Raw genomic sequence first — 15893 nt, 5'->3', positions numbered from 1 at the left:
GATGTTTCATGACCTTTGGTAACTAATCAAGTAAATACTACTCTTGATATCTCTCGTGACTGATCCAGATGTACCTGGGAGAACTCCTTTATTAATTTTGCTTTGTTTTAAATCTGAATATTTGATTTCTAACTCACAAATCAAGAGGAAAAAAAAAAGGTCATGGAAAACATTTTGATTGGTCTGTCCCAGTTTCCCATCTCTTCATAATTTGCTTGGAGCCCATCATTTTGGAATAATAAAGAATGAAGGGCCCAGGAACCTCAGGCTTTTCTTTTTAAAACTCATTCATTAGATAGCTATTCTCTGAGTTTTTCTCTTTTAAATGAGAAGGTGCTTCTGGCACAGTGGCTTATGCCTGTAATCCCAGCAATTTGGGAAGCTGAGGCAGGAGGATAGAAAGTTCAAGCCAGCCTCAGCAACTTAGTGAGACCCCGCCTAAAAATAAAAAGGCCTGGATATGTTGCTTAATGGTAGAGTGTCCCTGGATTCCGTCTTCAATACTATGATAAATAAGCACTAAATAAAATCTGCAACGTGATCACTTATGTATGTCTCATATATTAGGTTGGGTAACTTTCTCAAAGCCACCCAAAGAAGGGACAGAATCAAGATTCTAGCTCAAGGGAATCTGGCTTAAAATTCTGTTGTTTTAAAAATCATCACCCATGGGACTGGGGCTGTAGCTCACTGGCAGAGCATTTGTCTAGCATGTGTGAGGCCCTGGGTTTGATCCTTAAAAATAAACAAATAAAATAAAGGTATTCTGTCCATCTACAACTACAAAAAATAAAAATAAAAATCATCCTAATGACTCCCCATTCCAAAAACATAGCCAGTGATTACCTGGAAGGACCTCCAAGGTTACTCCAAGGTCACTGTGGTTCCTATGGGCTGTGGGGGTATGGGCGATTTTTCTTTTATTTACAATGATTTTGTTTATCTTATTTAAACTCTTTTGATTGTGAGTGATAGAAATGTAAATTTATCCAACTTAAGGAAAAGCATTTGTTGCCTTCTATAACCTGCAAGTCCAAGGGTTGAAGTGGCTTCCGGCAGGACTGGCTCCTAGGACTCAGACAATGTCACCAAGGTCTTTGACTCACCCTGCCTCTGCTTCTGTGTCACACTGGCTCTGCCCACATGGTTGCAAGAACCTCTTTTGTGATGCTCCAATAGTCTTCAGTGAAAGGAAAGTGACCACAACACTCAGAGTGACCAAAAGATCTTTATTGCAGCAGTGCAACAAAGGGAAAAGAAGGAAGGAAAGAGAGAGAGAGAGAAGAGAAGAGAAGAGATGAACAGGGAGAGAGCAAGAGCAAGAGAGAGACAGAGAGCGCGCACAAGAAAGATAAAGAGCAAGAGAGAGAGAGCAAGAGAGAGAGGGGCCTGGCAGGAGGGAGTTTTTATAGCCCAAATCTAATGGGGCCTCTGGGTCTGCATGCTGCCTTGTTGGCCCAAGTGGGGTTGAGTGCTCAGCCTTGAGCGGGACTTGACACAAACAGGTGATAAAGGACCAGATAGAGGGGGGGTTTGAGTGTGTGGGCTATCTTGCAGCCAACATCTGTTCAGCCTACCCTACAGACAACACAGTTCAGCCTGCTCTGCACCCAACATTCAGAGCCTGGATTCCAGAGAACACCCAGGGAAGAGTGGATTGCCCCAGCTGGTTCACAGGGCCATTCCTGGCATGTGGCCAGAAGAATGGGATATTCTGAATGGGCACACTTGAGTCACATGCCTCTGGGGGTGAACATGGCTCAAGGAGAGCTTTTATAGGATCAGAACTTTTTTCTCCCCAAAGAATAGAATGCTCAGCAGATAAACATGTGTCCACTGCACTGTCTATTCTGTAAGTTTATGGCTGTTTTAGTCAGCTTTTTCACTTCTCTGGCTAAAGACCTGATAAGAACAATTTTAGAAGAGGAAAAATTTATTTGGGGGCTCACGGTTTCAGAGGTTTCAGTCCACAGAAAGCTGACTGCACGTCTTAGGGCTCCAGGTGAGGCTGAACATCATGGCATAAGAGTATGGTGGAAGGATGTTGTTCATATGATGATAAGAAAGCAGAGAGATTCCACTTGCTAGAGACAACACACCGCAAGGGCATGCTCCCATTGACCCACCTCCTTCGGCCACACCCTACCCACCTTAATTCACTGATTTGGTTAAGGCTCTTTAGCTAAGGCTGGGGACCAAGCCTTTAATGCACAGGCCCTTGAAGGATATTCTGGTTACAAATTATAGGAACAGATTTCCAAGTTGCCTTTCATTTTTTTTTTTTCCCTTCTGTCCTTTGGTAGCAGGAAAAGTCACTGGGCTTAAGAAGATCACAGAGAGGTTAAGTAACTTGCGCAAGTCACACAACTAGTAAATGGGAGAGGCGGGAAGGGCCCAAATGCAGGAAATACGGTGCTATTCCAGGGTTTGTTAACCTCAGCCCTTTTGGCATTTTGGGTCAAATCAGTCTTTGTCGGACTGTGTGACTGACTGTTCATTGTAGCATTTGTACTGTCTCTTCCCACTAGATGCTAGTGTAAATCCCCAGTGAATTGTGCACATCAGCACACAAAATATAAATATAAATATAAAAATAACCAAAAAAATGTCTCCAGACATTGCGGGATGTGCCCCTACAAGGAGAAAAAAATCACTTCCGTCACCAGTTGAGAAGCCCTGCCCTAGAACTTCTGTTCCTAACAATGGTGCACTGCCCCAAACCTGTCTTTAACATATTGTTGAGTTTATTTAAGCCCAAGAGGACCTGCCAATAATTCCTTTCCATATCTTTAAGATTTCAAAAAAAAAAAAAAAGCAGACATATTTGGTCTTCCAACTTCCTTCTTATTTTGGGATGAAGGAGATGCTGGGGCAATGCTTGCCGGGCAAGTGCTCTGACCACTGAGTACCATCTCCATCCCCACCCCCAACTCCAATATGTCCCTCTACCATATTCTCTATCATGCAGCCAGATCTCCTCAGGAAGGAAATTAGATCATGTCACTCCCCTGCTTTGTATGGCACTTAGAATCTAGACTCCACCCCCAGTCCGCTGCTTTCTGTCCCTCAGTGGGCCCAGTGTATTAGGAGCATGGCATTCCCCAGGCAGGACCAGGGTGTGGCTGTTGGTCAGAGAGAGGAGCTTATCCAGCCCTTACTTTGACCCAGTGAAACCAGAAGACATTTTTTTTTTTTTTTTAAAGCCTGTTCTGAAATTTGCTCTCCGGAAATAGGGCTGCCCAAGGAAGCCAGCCTCTGTTTGCTTGAAGGTCGAGAGCAGAGCTGTTGGGATTATTTGGCATGAAACTTCAGTTTTCCCTTTTGGAGAAGGAAAGCTGCTGTTCTCTGTGTAACTCTGAATGATCTTTTTCTTTTTGAAGTTATTTTTGTTTTGAGGACATAGGAAAGCCATATAGCTAGAGGTATTTGTAACTGGAATAGAAAACATAAGGACCCCTTTCTTTTCCATTACTTTTAACAATTCTCAAGTGTTTTCACCCTCTCCAAAAGGCACATTTTTTTACTACCCTATCAACAGCAATACATAAGAAATCATTGTGGCCATCTGTTTTCCATAAAATGCCATTCTTGTAGAATAAAGGAGGTGATGTGGCTGGGGAGAGAGGTGGCAAGCTAACATGTATTAAGCATCTACTGCGTGCTAGGCAAAGGGCACATGCCATCTCTTGATTTTCACAATAGCTGCATGATGTCGAGGGGATGTTATTTCTTCTTGGTGTAGAATGAAGCTTTGAGAGATACCCAAGACTAGAGCAGGAGCATGACGTCGTGGTCCACGCTGCATGGAGGACTGTCCTGCTTCTCACCCTGGCCTTGTTCAGGATTTTCTTTCCAGACCCCCATCCTAGCTGATCCCATCCACAGCCACTCCCAAAGTCTTCCACTGTCACCTGTGAGGAAGCAGCCTATGCTCTTCTGAGTTCTTTGGTTGCAAAGAACTCAGCCTATTTGAGCTGACTCTAAGAGGGAACTGAAGAGTTGGCCCAGGAGGAACAAACAGCAGGCTGAAAACAACTTTGAAACAGTCAAGGATCAGACGGCTCTGGGACCGTCAGGGTGTCTCAATAGCCTGGACCCAACTGCTAGAAGGAACGTGGTCCGCCCATTGGTCACTTTACCCATGATTCATGCCCAGGGCAGGAACATCTCATCCGTGTAGTAGCTTAGGCTGTGGACACGTTCCTTTGTAGGGGCGAGCAGGACCCCTGATGTAAGAGCCCTCCTCACCCAGGGACTGGATTCAGGGCCCCAAGAGGGGATGCTACCAGTGAAGATGGAGGAGAGAGCCCCAGGCAGCCAGAGCATTACAGTGTTCATGCTGGCCCAGCGTCACTCCTCCAGGGCCTACATCTGTTTGCAGCCAGACGGCTCTGCCTGGGTGTTGAGTTACCCTCACACCCCACGTGTCCTTCCCAAGCCTGCTTCTCCTCTTGGCTTTCCTACTTCTGTTTATGGAGTGGGTATTCTCCAGGGGGTGCTGGATTGGAACCCGGGAGCTGATTGTGTTTATCCCCTTCCGCTTCCTCCCTCTGCTCCCGTGCTGGGTTATGAGCTGGGCACACGGGACTTCTTGAAGCCACCCCTTTCTTTCCTCTTCATGGCTCGAATGGCTGTGAAGTTAAAGCATCTCTCCAAGCACCTGTTAAAACCCATCAGAGACTCCACATTGTGACAGCCACCTCCTACACAGTGTGTGTGCGTGTGTGTGTGTGTGTGTGTGCGTGTGTGTGATGTATATGTAAGTAATAACATGTAAATAAAATATATATATTCTTTAAAGCCTCAAAACAGAGCTGTCAGATTGGTATTAGGACCCTCCTATTACAGTTGGAAAGGTGGTGTAGTTTGTGTTCCCCAAAAGTTCATGTGTTGGAAACTTAATCCACAAATTCATGTTAGTGGATTTGGAAGTTGGGCCTTTGGAAGGTAATAAAGATTAGATGAGGTCACAAAGAGGGGTCCCCATGATGGTATCTGTGGCTTGGAAGAATGACCCAAGTGAGTGAAAGACCTTGGGATGCCCTTCGCTTTTTTTTTAAAATTATTTAGCTGTAGATGGATGCAGTATCTTTATTTTATTTATTTATTTTTATGTGGTGCTGAGGATCGAACCTAGTGCCTCACACGTGCTAGGCAAGTGCTCTACCGCTGAGCCACAACCCCAGCCTTTTTTGCTGTGTTGTGATATGGCAAGAAGGTCCTCACCAAAGGGCAATGCTGTGCTTTCAGACTTATCAGCCTCTAGAATTGTGAGCTAAAGAAACCTTAGTTCTTTATAAACTATCCAGCCTCAGGTACTTTGTTATAGCAGAAGAAAATGGATGAAATGGAGCAAATAAAGAGTAACTTAGAATGGATTAGAGATGTTGAGTAACTCAGATAGCCAAATACTAGTACAGGGATTTTGAATCCACCATTCGGACTCCTGAGGTTTTTTTTTTTTTTTTTTTTTTTTTTTTACCACTGAGCTATATCCCCAGCCCTTTTTAGTTTTTGAGACAGGGTCTCACTGAGTTGTGTAGAGCCTTGCTAAGCTAGATCTCCAACTTGGTGATCCTCCTGCCTCAGCCTCCTCCTGAGTAGCTGAGACTATAAGGCATGTACCATGATACCCAGATCCAGAGTCAATATTCTTGAATGGGGTCTTTGGTATTTCCTGAAGTAGCAGCACACTTCCTCAGGATGTTGAAGGCACCAAATGTGGCACCCGACTCTTTCCTCAGCCATTTTCTACTTCCCTATGTACTTCCTGTATTTTAGGTCAAACTGACCATAATGAAATATTGGGACAAATAAGAGTGACCATCCTGAGTGCTTGTCACTTATTTGTTCTAATAGTTTATTATGAAAAATTTCATACCATGGAAATGTTGGATTAATTATACAGTGAACGCTCACACCTACTACATTGAACCTGCAGTTGATGTTTATTAAATCTACTTTATGACACATTCACCCATCTGCCCGTCTTTCTTTTCTAGCTTATTTTCTGATGCACTTTGAAGTGAACTGTGCACATCAGCACACTTTACCCCAGATAGTTCACATGTATTCCTTCCATCCTCAGCTTTCAAAAACAGTCATCTGAGATTCCACCCAAGTCTTCCTCTACCACTCACCGCCTGTTCTTCTAATCAGTTTTTTTTTTTTCCTCTCTATGGGAGGATATCCCACAAGCACTGAAGAAGCACCAAAAATTATGCTCAGATACTCAAACAGTAAATAGGCACCTGCACAGTTTCCCTGTGACTTCCTGGTTTCCAGGGGATGGGGGGGCGATTAGGAAAAAAATCTAACAAGACTCCTTGAAGGGATCAATGATGAACAGCCGAGAAACACTCATCTAGGGCATGTTTTATGGTGGCCTTCTGGATGCTCTTGTAGTTTAATTTTATATCTTACTAATTAGCTTTGTGGTATGAGTGGCTTTGATTCTGGGATTGCCCTCAGGGACAGACCTTTCAAGGATGGTAATTTTTGCATAGCAGGGCTTTCATAAGTAATTGTGTGTTGTAGGGACTAATAATGCAAGGGGTTAAAAACAAATTTAGAGAAACTGGGAACTTGGAGTAATTCCTATTGGGAGTGGTAGGGGTCCAGAGGAAGTTGGTGGCATTGGGGCAGGCAAAAGCCCCCAAGATTGGATAGCGAGAAGATGACCCCCAAGGATATCGGATCCAAATATATCCATCCTCTAAATATCATTTTATATGGTAAAGACTCTGCAGAGGTGTTTAAGTTAAGGATCTTGAGATGAGTGATTACCCTGGATTATCTAGATGGATCTTTAAAGCAATATCAGTTAGAAAAGAGGCAGCGATTGGAGACTCACAGAGAAGACAAAGCTGTCAAAAAAGACCAGAGTGACGTGTCCATAAGCCAAGGAATTCTAGCAGCTGGCCATTGTTGGAAAAAAGCAAGGAGTGGATTCTTCTTGGAGTGTGTGGAAGGAGTCTAGCTCTGCCAACACCTTGATTTTGGCCCATTCATACTGATTTTGATGGTCTAGTCTTAAGAACTGTGAGAAAATAAATTTGTTGTTTGAAGCTACCAGTTTGTGATAATTTGTTACAGCAGCTACAGGAAACTAATACACAAGGGTGTCCAAAGACGCTCACAGGAGAACGGATGAAATATGTGGAGGGAAGGAAGCTGTGTATCAAATCTCAAAATGCAAAGCCTGCTTCCTCTGCAAAAGATAGAACCCAGCTTGCCGGAAAATGTAGACAGGCACATTTAGTAGGTGGGACAGGGAGAGATTTGGTGTGGATGTGTTTGAGCGATGGACGCCCACCCTGGTGAAATGTACAAGGGGCATCTAGTCATCGAGGACCCAGCAGGACAGAGATAAAGAACGGGGCTGTCCATCCTGAGGGACGAGTTGAGGTGGGCAGGTAGGAGTGAGCATTTGCCAAGGATCATGCTCCTGTCTTGCTCCTCTGGTACCTGCCGCGTGCTCTCTCAGGCCTTTGGGGAGCTCAAGGGGTTGGGAGAGCATTGAGTGATGCTATAGGCAGCATCGAAGCCCAAGAGGCTCAGAAAGGGATGGTGTGGGCCCAGGATTGAGCGATGGTCTGAGCTCTGGGAGCGGTCACGAGACGGGTGTCCTGGATATGGCCTCTCATCTGAAGTCCTTTCTTTCTTTTCAGCTGCCACCTGAAGCCAGTCAACCCTCTGAGAACTTCTTATCCTCATCCGCCCAGCTTTCTCTAGGCCAAAGCTTTGTGCAAAGCCACTTTCAAGCACAATACAGGTAAGATCAGTCATGTATCATCCAAGGGCTCAGAACACTTGCTGGTAACTTCTGTCCCCTGGCCATTGGCCCTGAGATTACAAAGTAACAAAATCCATAAAAAAAAAAAAAACCCTTTCTCTTTCCCATGATAAACCCCAATTAACCACTCACTCCTGTTGCCTCTGACCTGTAGTATTTCTTCTTTTCCTCCTTCCCAGTTTCCAGGCCTTCTACCTCCCCTTGAAGGAGGAGTGATAGAGGGGGTGAATCTGCAGAGGATGAATGTGGAGGCCGGGCTATCACTAGTGAACAATCACCCCAAAGCTGGGGAGATGCTTCTTCTTGGCTTTTTATGGCCAGAGAGCCCAGCTGAACAAGTCGTTCTGAGTTCAAGAGTTGCCAGTATTATGGAGAATATAAAAACAGATAAATTGCCGAGCCTTTCACTTCAAAAAGCATGTGTTGCTCCTGAGCATTTTTATATGAAAGTACAGAGACTTGACACAGGCAGAATCTCCAAGTATCACAGCATTTAGTGAAAGCATCTATTGCTGTGGTAGGTCAGAGAGGAGGCCCCCAACCTGCCCCCGGGTTCTCAGGAGAGCATGCCTATTGAGGGGTCTGAAGGGTGCATAGGATCCCATGAGTGGGAGGGAGCAGATTCAACAAAAATGAGTCAGGCTGAAAGGTGGGAGTGGGCACCTGGATCAAGATTTAGGGGAAACCATTAGTTACAGAAAACCTTTGGCTGAGACGCTTGCTTGTCTGTGAGTAAGCACGCGTGTGCATTTATTTATTTTTAAATATCAATGCTTAAACTTTATTCTTAACTGATACATAAATGTGTGCCTATTAATGGGTGTACCATATCAGGTTTTCATGTGTGAACACTGTGCAGTCTTTAAGTCACGTTAAACATATTTCCTCAAATATTTATCATTTCTTTATGGTGAAAACTTTAAAAATCCTTTCTTTTGGCTTTTTGAAATGTACAGACTTTTGTTGTCTATCGTCACCCTACTGTGCAATAGCACCCCAGAGATGTGGCTCCCTCTAAGTGGCCATTGAGCAACCTGATCAACCTTTCCCCATCTCTGTATCTTTCCTTCTCTCCCAGCTTCTGGTGACCACCTTTCCACTCTCAACCGCTACAAGATCAACTTTTTTTTAGAGAGAGAGAGAGAGAGAGAGAGAGAGAGTGTGTGTGTGTGTGTGTGTGTGTGTGTGTGTGTATACATACACACATACCATGGCCTTATACTGATATATAATTTAAATATTAATATAATATAATTTTTATATATACACACATTTTTTTTTTTGGATACTGGGGATTGAACCCAGAAACACTCTACCACTGAGTTATATCCCTAGCCATTTTTATTTAATTTTATTTTTTTAATTATGTAGAAGTGGATGCCTAGACTTCTGTTTTCTTTCTTTCTTTTTTTTTTTTAGTTGTCAATGGACCTTTATTTTTATTTATATGCAGTGCTGAGAATCAAACCCAGTGCCTCACACATGCTAGGCGAGTGCTTTACCACTGAGCCACAACCCCAGCCCTATTTCTTATTTTGAAACAGACTTGGTAACTTGCCCAGGCTGACCTGGAACTTGTGATCTTCCTGCCTCAGCCTTCCGAGTTGCTGGGATTCCAGGCGTGTGCCACAGCATTTGGCTTTTAACATATATTTATATGTAATAGTAATGGGCTGGGGTTGTGGCTCAGCGGTAGAGCATTTGTCTCGCATGTGCAAGGCCCTGGGTTCGATCCTCAGCACCACATAAAAATAAATAAATAAAATAAAGGTATTAGGTACAACTACAACTAAAAAATAATTTAAAAAAATAGTATTTATTAGATATTTATATAAAGTCTAAGAAATATATGTCATATAATACAGCATATGCTAGATTACATAATATAATCACATATTTATAATATATGGAATATATAAAATAATGTATTATTATGTGCTATTACATTTATATGATATGTTATTATTTTGCAGTGCTGGAATTGAACCAGGGCCTTATGCATGCTAGGCAAGTGCTCTACCATTAGCCCTTTTGGTGCAGTGTAAATATGCCCATATGTGTAAAATAGGCTTTTTCTGTAATCCTATAAGACTCCAGGAGGTGAGTGCTAAGATCTGGGAGGTAGGGCTTTTTGCACAGAGTTGCAGAGCCAGCATCTGTCCTGTGACTTCCTGAAGTGTGAGCCCTGCCTTCGCTCCCTTTGTGATTCGTCCTCTTCTGTTGCTTTTCCATCTCATCTCGATTGTTCATTGTGATCTCCAACTGCACCTAAGCTGGGCTGTCTTGTCTTCTATTGTGGATACCAAAACCTTCCAACAGTTTTTCCCTTCTGGAGGTTGCAATAAATCATTTCAAAGTGGAGCTTTGCTCAGGATTCTTCTGGATTGGCAGTCCCTGTCCTGTTGGTTTTCTTCTTTTAATTACTTTTCTTTAAACAAGGTGACACCCGCTCCGACTTGTAGAATCTCCCAACCTGCAGTCATTGCCTTCCATACTTTCAGGGGATTGCATTCTTTGTGTGTGATCAGGTGGAGGTCACTTAAAACTGCCCAGAAACTGTCCTGCTTTAGGATTTAAATTATATTCCATAAGCAGTGATCAATAAGATATGATCACCCTCTTTGAGGGTACTTGTATATTTAGAAAGGCCAAAGAGTCAATAGAGAGAGCACTTTTCGAGCACCCCAGACTCATAGCATGTGAGAAGTTGAGGTTCTCTGCTGACTCAGAGAAGGAGGAGCTTGAAGACACTGCCACAGAGTGCAGGGGGCAGGGAGAGGGGGTGGCATTCCATTCCTGCCCTGGGATGCTGAAATACTGGGTAACAAAAGTCCCCTCTAAATGATCCTGACTTTCTTTGCTGGGCTTGAAGGAAGACCAGCTCCTTCCCTGAGACGTGAGTGATCCTCCGGGAGGTATGCAGAGAGCAAACCTAGGTTTTGTGCCTGCGGACCTTGAAAGCTCCTAGCCATGACAGGGCCTCCGTCTCATCCTCAGGTATCCAAAGCAGAGGTTGCCAGGAACAAAAAATAAAGAGACAGAAGGAAAAAACAGAATAGAGGAAGAGGAAGAAGACATCGAGGAGGGAAAGGGGGAGACTAAGGAGAGTCTGTATTAGAGAGTGGGGCGGTGTCCCGTTCCTTGCTGTCCTTGTGCCATAAATTAACCTGGTTATTTTTTCACTTTGTTTTCTCTATGCTTCTCTCCTCATGTTTATGTATGCACTTTTTTTCCCCTTTCTTTTAAATGTTCAAGTGCTTGCTGATGTGCTTGGCCCAGTGATTACCATGAGGAACGTAACTCCTTGCTCATGAGAGAGAAATAGTAACTAAATATACATACATATATATATATATATATATATATATATATATATATATATATAATGTGTATATATATAATGTATATCTACACATATAACTCACACATGTATGCATGCACACATGTGTGAGTTATATGTGTAGATATACATTATATATATACACATTATATATATATATGTACATACATATATATATTTGTGCGTGTGTTTGACTTTCTGTATCCACAGCTTCTGTATTTGCATACTCAACCAACCGAGGGTAAAGATATTAGAAAACAGTCACTTCTGGCCAAATGGTGGTGCATGCCTGTAATCTCAGCTATTTGGGAGGCTGAGGCTAGAGGATCACAAATTTGAGGTCAGTCTGGGCAACCTAGCAAGACCCTGTCTCAAAGTAAAATAAATAAATAAATAAAAGGGCCTAGAAACTTTTGTTAATCCTTCCAAAAAAAAAAAAAAAAAAATGGCAGGGGGTGTTGGGGATGCAGCTCAGTGGTAAAGTACCCCTGGGTTCAATCACCAGTACCGAGAAAAAATTGCATCTGTATTGAACATATACAGATTGTTCTTGTCATTATTTCCTAATCAATTTGGTAGGACAATCCTTTATGTGGCATTTACATTGTATTAGGTGTGATAAACCATCTAGAGGTGGTTTAGAGTCTGGGAGGATGTGTAGGTTCTGTGCAAATATTATTCCCTCTTATGTGAGGGACAGGGACATGCACAGAATTTGGTATCTGCAGTGGGGTCCTGGGACCAATCCTGAGGATATGTGGAACAGCTCTTCCCATTCTCTAGATATTTAACTTGTGCCCTACTATGTGCCTGGTTCTGTGCGAGGTGCTGTGAACAATACCCAGCCCCTGTTCCCATGGAGCTCACATTCTGCTGGGGGCACATGAGACAATACACCAGTCAACCAACAACCTGAGCTGGGGCTCAGAGAATGATAGGGAGCAACCTGGGAGGTGGGGAGGCAGCCAGCATAGATAGGTGATCATCAAAGCTTGTTTTCAGAGGAACATTTGAGCCAAGCCTTGGATAAAAGGAGTTCACCATTCAAGTAACCAGGGACGGGGTATTCCAGACAGAGGCGAAGGCCAAGGGGCTGATCTCGGCAAGTTCAAGAGATGGAAAGGCTAATGTGACTGCCAGGTGGTGAGAGAGCAGCAGACGGGGCCAGGGAGGTGGGCAAGGGCCTGGTAAGGCAGGTTTTTTAGTCCATGTGTGGGTTTCAGTCAGAAGGACACAGGAAGCCAGGTGTGGTGGTGCATATCTGTAATCCCAGCTCCTTAGGAGGCTGAGGCAGGAGGATCCCACGTTTGAGGATAGCCTCAGCAACTTAGTGAGATGTTCAGCAGCTTAGAGAGAGACCTGCTCTAAAATAAAAAAATAAAAAGGGTTGGGGATGTAACCCGGTGATAGAGCACCCCTGGGTTCAGTCCTCAGTACCCTGCAGGCCATGGTGGAGGTCGGGTGGGGGGACACAGGAAGCTGCTGCAGAGGTTAAAGCCGGGTGTGTTCTAGCTCATTATTTTAGGAGATGACCCGGTTGTCATGGCAGTGGAGGGAGGTGACAGTGGAAGTGGAATTTGATGTTGCTACGTAGTCGTCACAGTGGGGGATGACAGTGCCTGGAACCATGAAGGTAGCATGGAGATGGATGGAAATGGCTGGATTTGGGGTATATTTTGGACATTGTCACCAGGGCTTGCTAGTGGGCTCAGGGCTGGAGCTGAAGGGACTGAGGGAAAGATGAGATCGTAGGGCTTTTTTGAACTCTTACCTGGTGAGCGCTGAGGAGGGTGTCTTCCAGTACATTGTCTCCAGTGCCCGCCTTGGTGTGGGTGAGTCGGGAGATCCCTGAGCAAGGGACATTGAGCTGATCAGATATTAAGGACTAGCGCTGTCTTCAGTAGAGTCCTCCCCTGTAGGATGATGAGTAAGACGTCAGGCGTTGATGCTAAAAATGGACTGGTGACTGCTAAAAATACTTGCTTTGTGCCTGAGCACCTATAGTAAAGTGTCATTAGAAACCCCTCCAGGTGAGGGCTTTCAGGGTGCGAGAAAATGACTTTCTGCAGCAGTGGGGTGGGGACAGCTGGTGGCCTGGGAGGGTTGGCACTTGCTGTCCCTTGTCTGTTTCTATGCAGAAGGGCATGCATGGATGGTATCAACCTTCCTTATGGAATTGCGTGAAATTGGGAATGGATGTGAAACTATGGAGTAATTCACAGGCCTCTGCACACTGAGGTTCTCCCTCTTCCATTTCCCATTAAACTTTTTTTTTTTTTAAAAATATATTGGGGCTCTCCTCCAGGCCCTTATGTATGCTAGGCAAACACTCTACCACTGAGCTACGTCCCCAGCCCTCTGAAGCTTTTTTTTTTTTTTAACCCTTTTTAAAAAGATATTTTAGTTTTTAGTTGTATTTGGACACAACACCCTTATTTCACTTATTTATTTTTATGTGGTGCTGAGGATCGAACCCAGGGTCTTGCACGTGCCAGGCGAGTGCTCTACCATTGAGCCACAACCCCAGCCCCCTCTGAAGCCCTTTTTAAGGGTCTTTTTTTTTTTTTTTTTTTTTTTGAGCTGGAGGAGAGAAGAGGGAATAGTATTAGGTGCTGGAGATTATGGGTTTTAGGAAAAATGTTGTGATGTTGGAGTTTTGGCTTGAGCAGAGATTGTGTGTGTGTGTGTGTGTGTGTGTGTGTGTGTGTGTGTCTTCCAAATTCTTCCTGTCATTCCTAGACTTGATTTCCAGAAAGTCTAATCTGTTGTTCCCATTTCAGACAACATTTCCTTTTAGGCAGAGTATATTTTTAATTTAATTAATTGATTTTTGGCACTGAGGATTGAACCCAGGGTTGCTCACCCACTGAGCTACGTTCCCAGCCCTTTGTTCTCACTAAGTGGCTGGGGCTGGTCTGAAACTTGCCATCCTCTTGCCTGAGTCTCTCATAACTGGGATCACAGGTGTGTGTCACCCTGCCCAACGAGGCAGAGTATATTTTTGAAACAATTTGACAAGGGACAATGAATATGATAGGGAATTGGGTCCCTGAACATGGAAAGGCAGTTGGGGTGGTTTTCTGTCCCCTTCTTTTAAGAGAGCCCAGGGTTTAACAGGACAGGATAGCAAGTGCTCTGGAGGAGGTACGGAGAGGGAAAGGACCTCTCAGGCCACATTTGGGGTATTACAACAGCCTGTTCCCATAGCCAGAGCTTTCTGTAAGAGTGAAGTGGCCTTATGTCAGATCTATTGGTCACATTTCCTATCCTCATTTCTCAACTTTGGTGGAACGGGTGTATTTCCTATTCTTTCTATAGTTTATTTTGAAAACAATATCATATTTTCAATAATGCACTTTAACACTGAAGTGACATCCCCAGTTAGTATTTAAAGGGGATGTCGTTCAATGTCAGAGGGCATTGGGTTAACATGTGCAGGGTCCTGGGTCCTATCTCCAGCACTACAGGATGAATGAACGCATGAATAAAATAATATTAGCCCATTCTGAATTTTCTGCAAACTATACATCTCCTACTCCCTGATACACATTTGGGGCTCAATGTAAAGGTCATATCCCTGGCCTGGTTTAATATGATGTAACTCTAAGGAGAAAAAAAAAATGCAGCCCAGCTTAGTTGAAATAGGCTGAGAAAATGAAGAAGTCAACAAAAAATACTCTCTTTGTTTGCATAAACGTGAAATGGAGATTTGGAAATTCCCCAAAGACAAAAGTACATCCTTCAGGACAATTTTATATCTCCGTAGGTAATAAGGGAAGGGGGAGGGGGACTGGGAGGGAAAGGGCAGCTACAGAGGAGACCCCCAGGATTGCCAAGTCCTGACTGTGGTTTTTATGCTGCTTTTACCAAAACACTACCATGGTTCTCCAAGGGGAAATTTGCCAGAGGCAGTGAGTAGGGATATTAGATCAAACATAAAACAATGGGGGCCAGGGAGGTAGCTCAGTGGTCAAGCGCTTGCCTAGCACGTACACGGTCCTGAGTTCAAGCCCCCAGAACTAGAAAACAAAACAAAAAACAAAGCAAAACACCAAAAATTCCTCATGATACAACCAAAATATTTCCCAAACCGCTGGAAGTCTTGTTTCCTAAAATCACTTGTTGACCTTCTGATAACTTGTGTTCATTCTGTTAATTGACATCTGAAAGATTCACTTCACCGTGAGCAGAGGCCTCAGGTTCTCCTTGGGTGGCAACCCCAGGTTTGCATTCTTGCTTGCCTCTGGGTTTTCCTGTTTTTGTCTGCTCAGTGGAAAACCAATTGAGCAGGACAAGCACTTTCCAAAGGGACTCAGGAAGCCTGGTCCTGATACCTGCTCCAGCTTACCTGCTGACTTAACCCAGGCGAGGTTGTCCAGAGCAAAGAGCACAGAGCCAGGCTACCGGGGAGGGAGGGCATGGTTCTGTATCCCCAACGAAAGTTCATGCAGATTTTAGGATAAGGAGCAGAGTGTGTGAAAACCCCTCATATCTTGGAATAATAGGGAAATCAAATTCGTGCACCCATGTGGAATATAAAATTGTGCTTCACTTTTCAGTGGTTCATGTTGAAGTAAGGAAGTATTAAAGGTAGAGTTGAAAGAATATAAATATATAAATATCTACTCCGAAGTAAGCAATTCCTTACTCATTTATACTCAAGAATTCAGGAATGATGAGGAACACAGAAACTGAGCCTCACTTTGGAACTTCAGAGTGGTGTGTCCTTTGACAAGCTACTTAACCTCTCTGTGCTTC

The 15893-nt window shown here is 43.9% G+C and overlaps 1 protein-coding gene across 2 annotated transcripts in view; it reads left to right on the top strand.

The window, feature by feature from the left end:
- Window positions 1–15893, top strand: part of USP43 (ubiquitin specific peptidase 43) — a 71451-nt gene that overhangs the window by 8967 nt on the left and 46591 nt on the right. For both annotated transcript variants that reach the window (XM_081271169.1, XM_081271168.1), the window contains exon 3: window positions 7671–7774. In XM_081271169.1, coding sequence (XP_081127295.1) covers window positions 7671–7774 — 104 coding nt within the window. The remainder of the gene's footprint in view (window positions 1–7670; window positions 7775–15893) is intronic.

This window comes from Spermophilus citellus (assembly GCF_964194105.1).
Source record: "Spermophilus citellus genome assembly, chromosome: 17".
NCBI classification, from domain to species: domain Eukaryota; kingdom Metazoa; phylum Chordata; class Mammalia; order Rodentia; family Sciuridae; genus Spermophilus; species Spermophilus citellus.
This window is presented reverse-complemented; position numbering and strand designations above follow the sequence as displayed.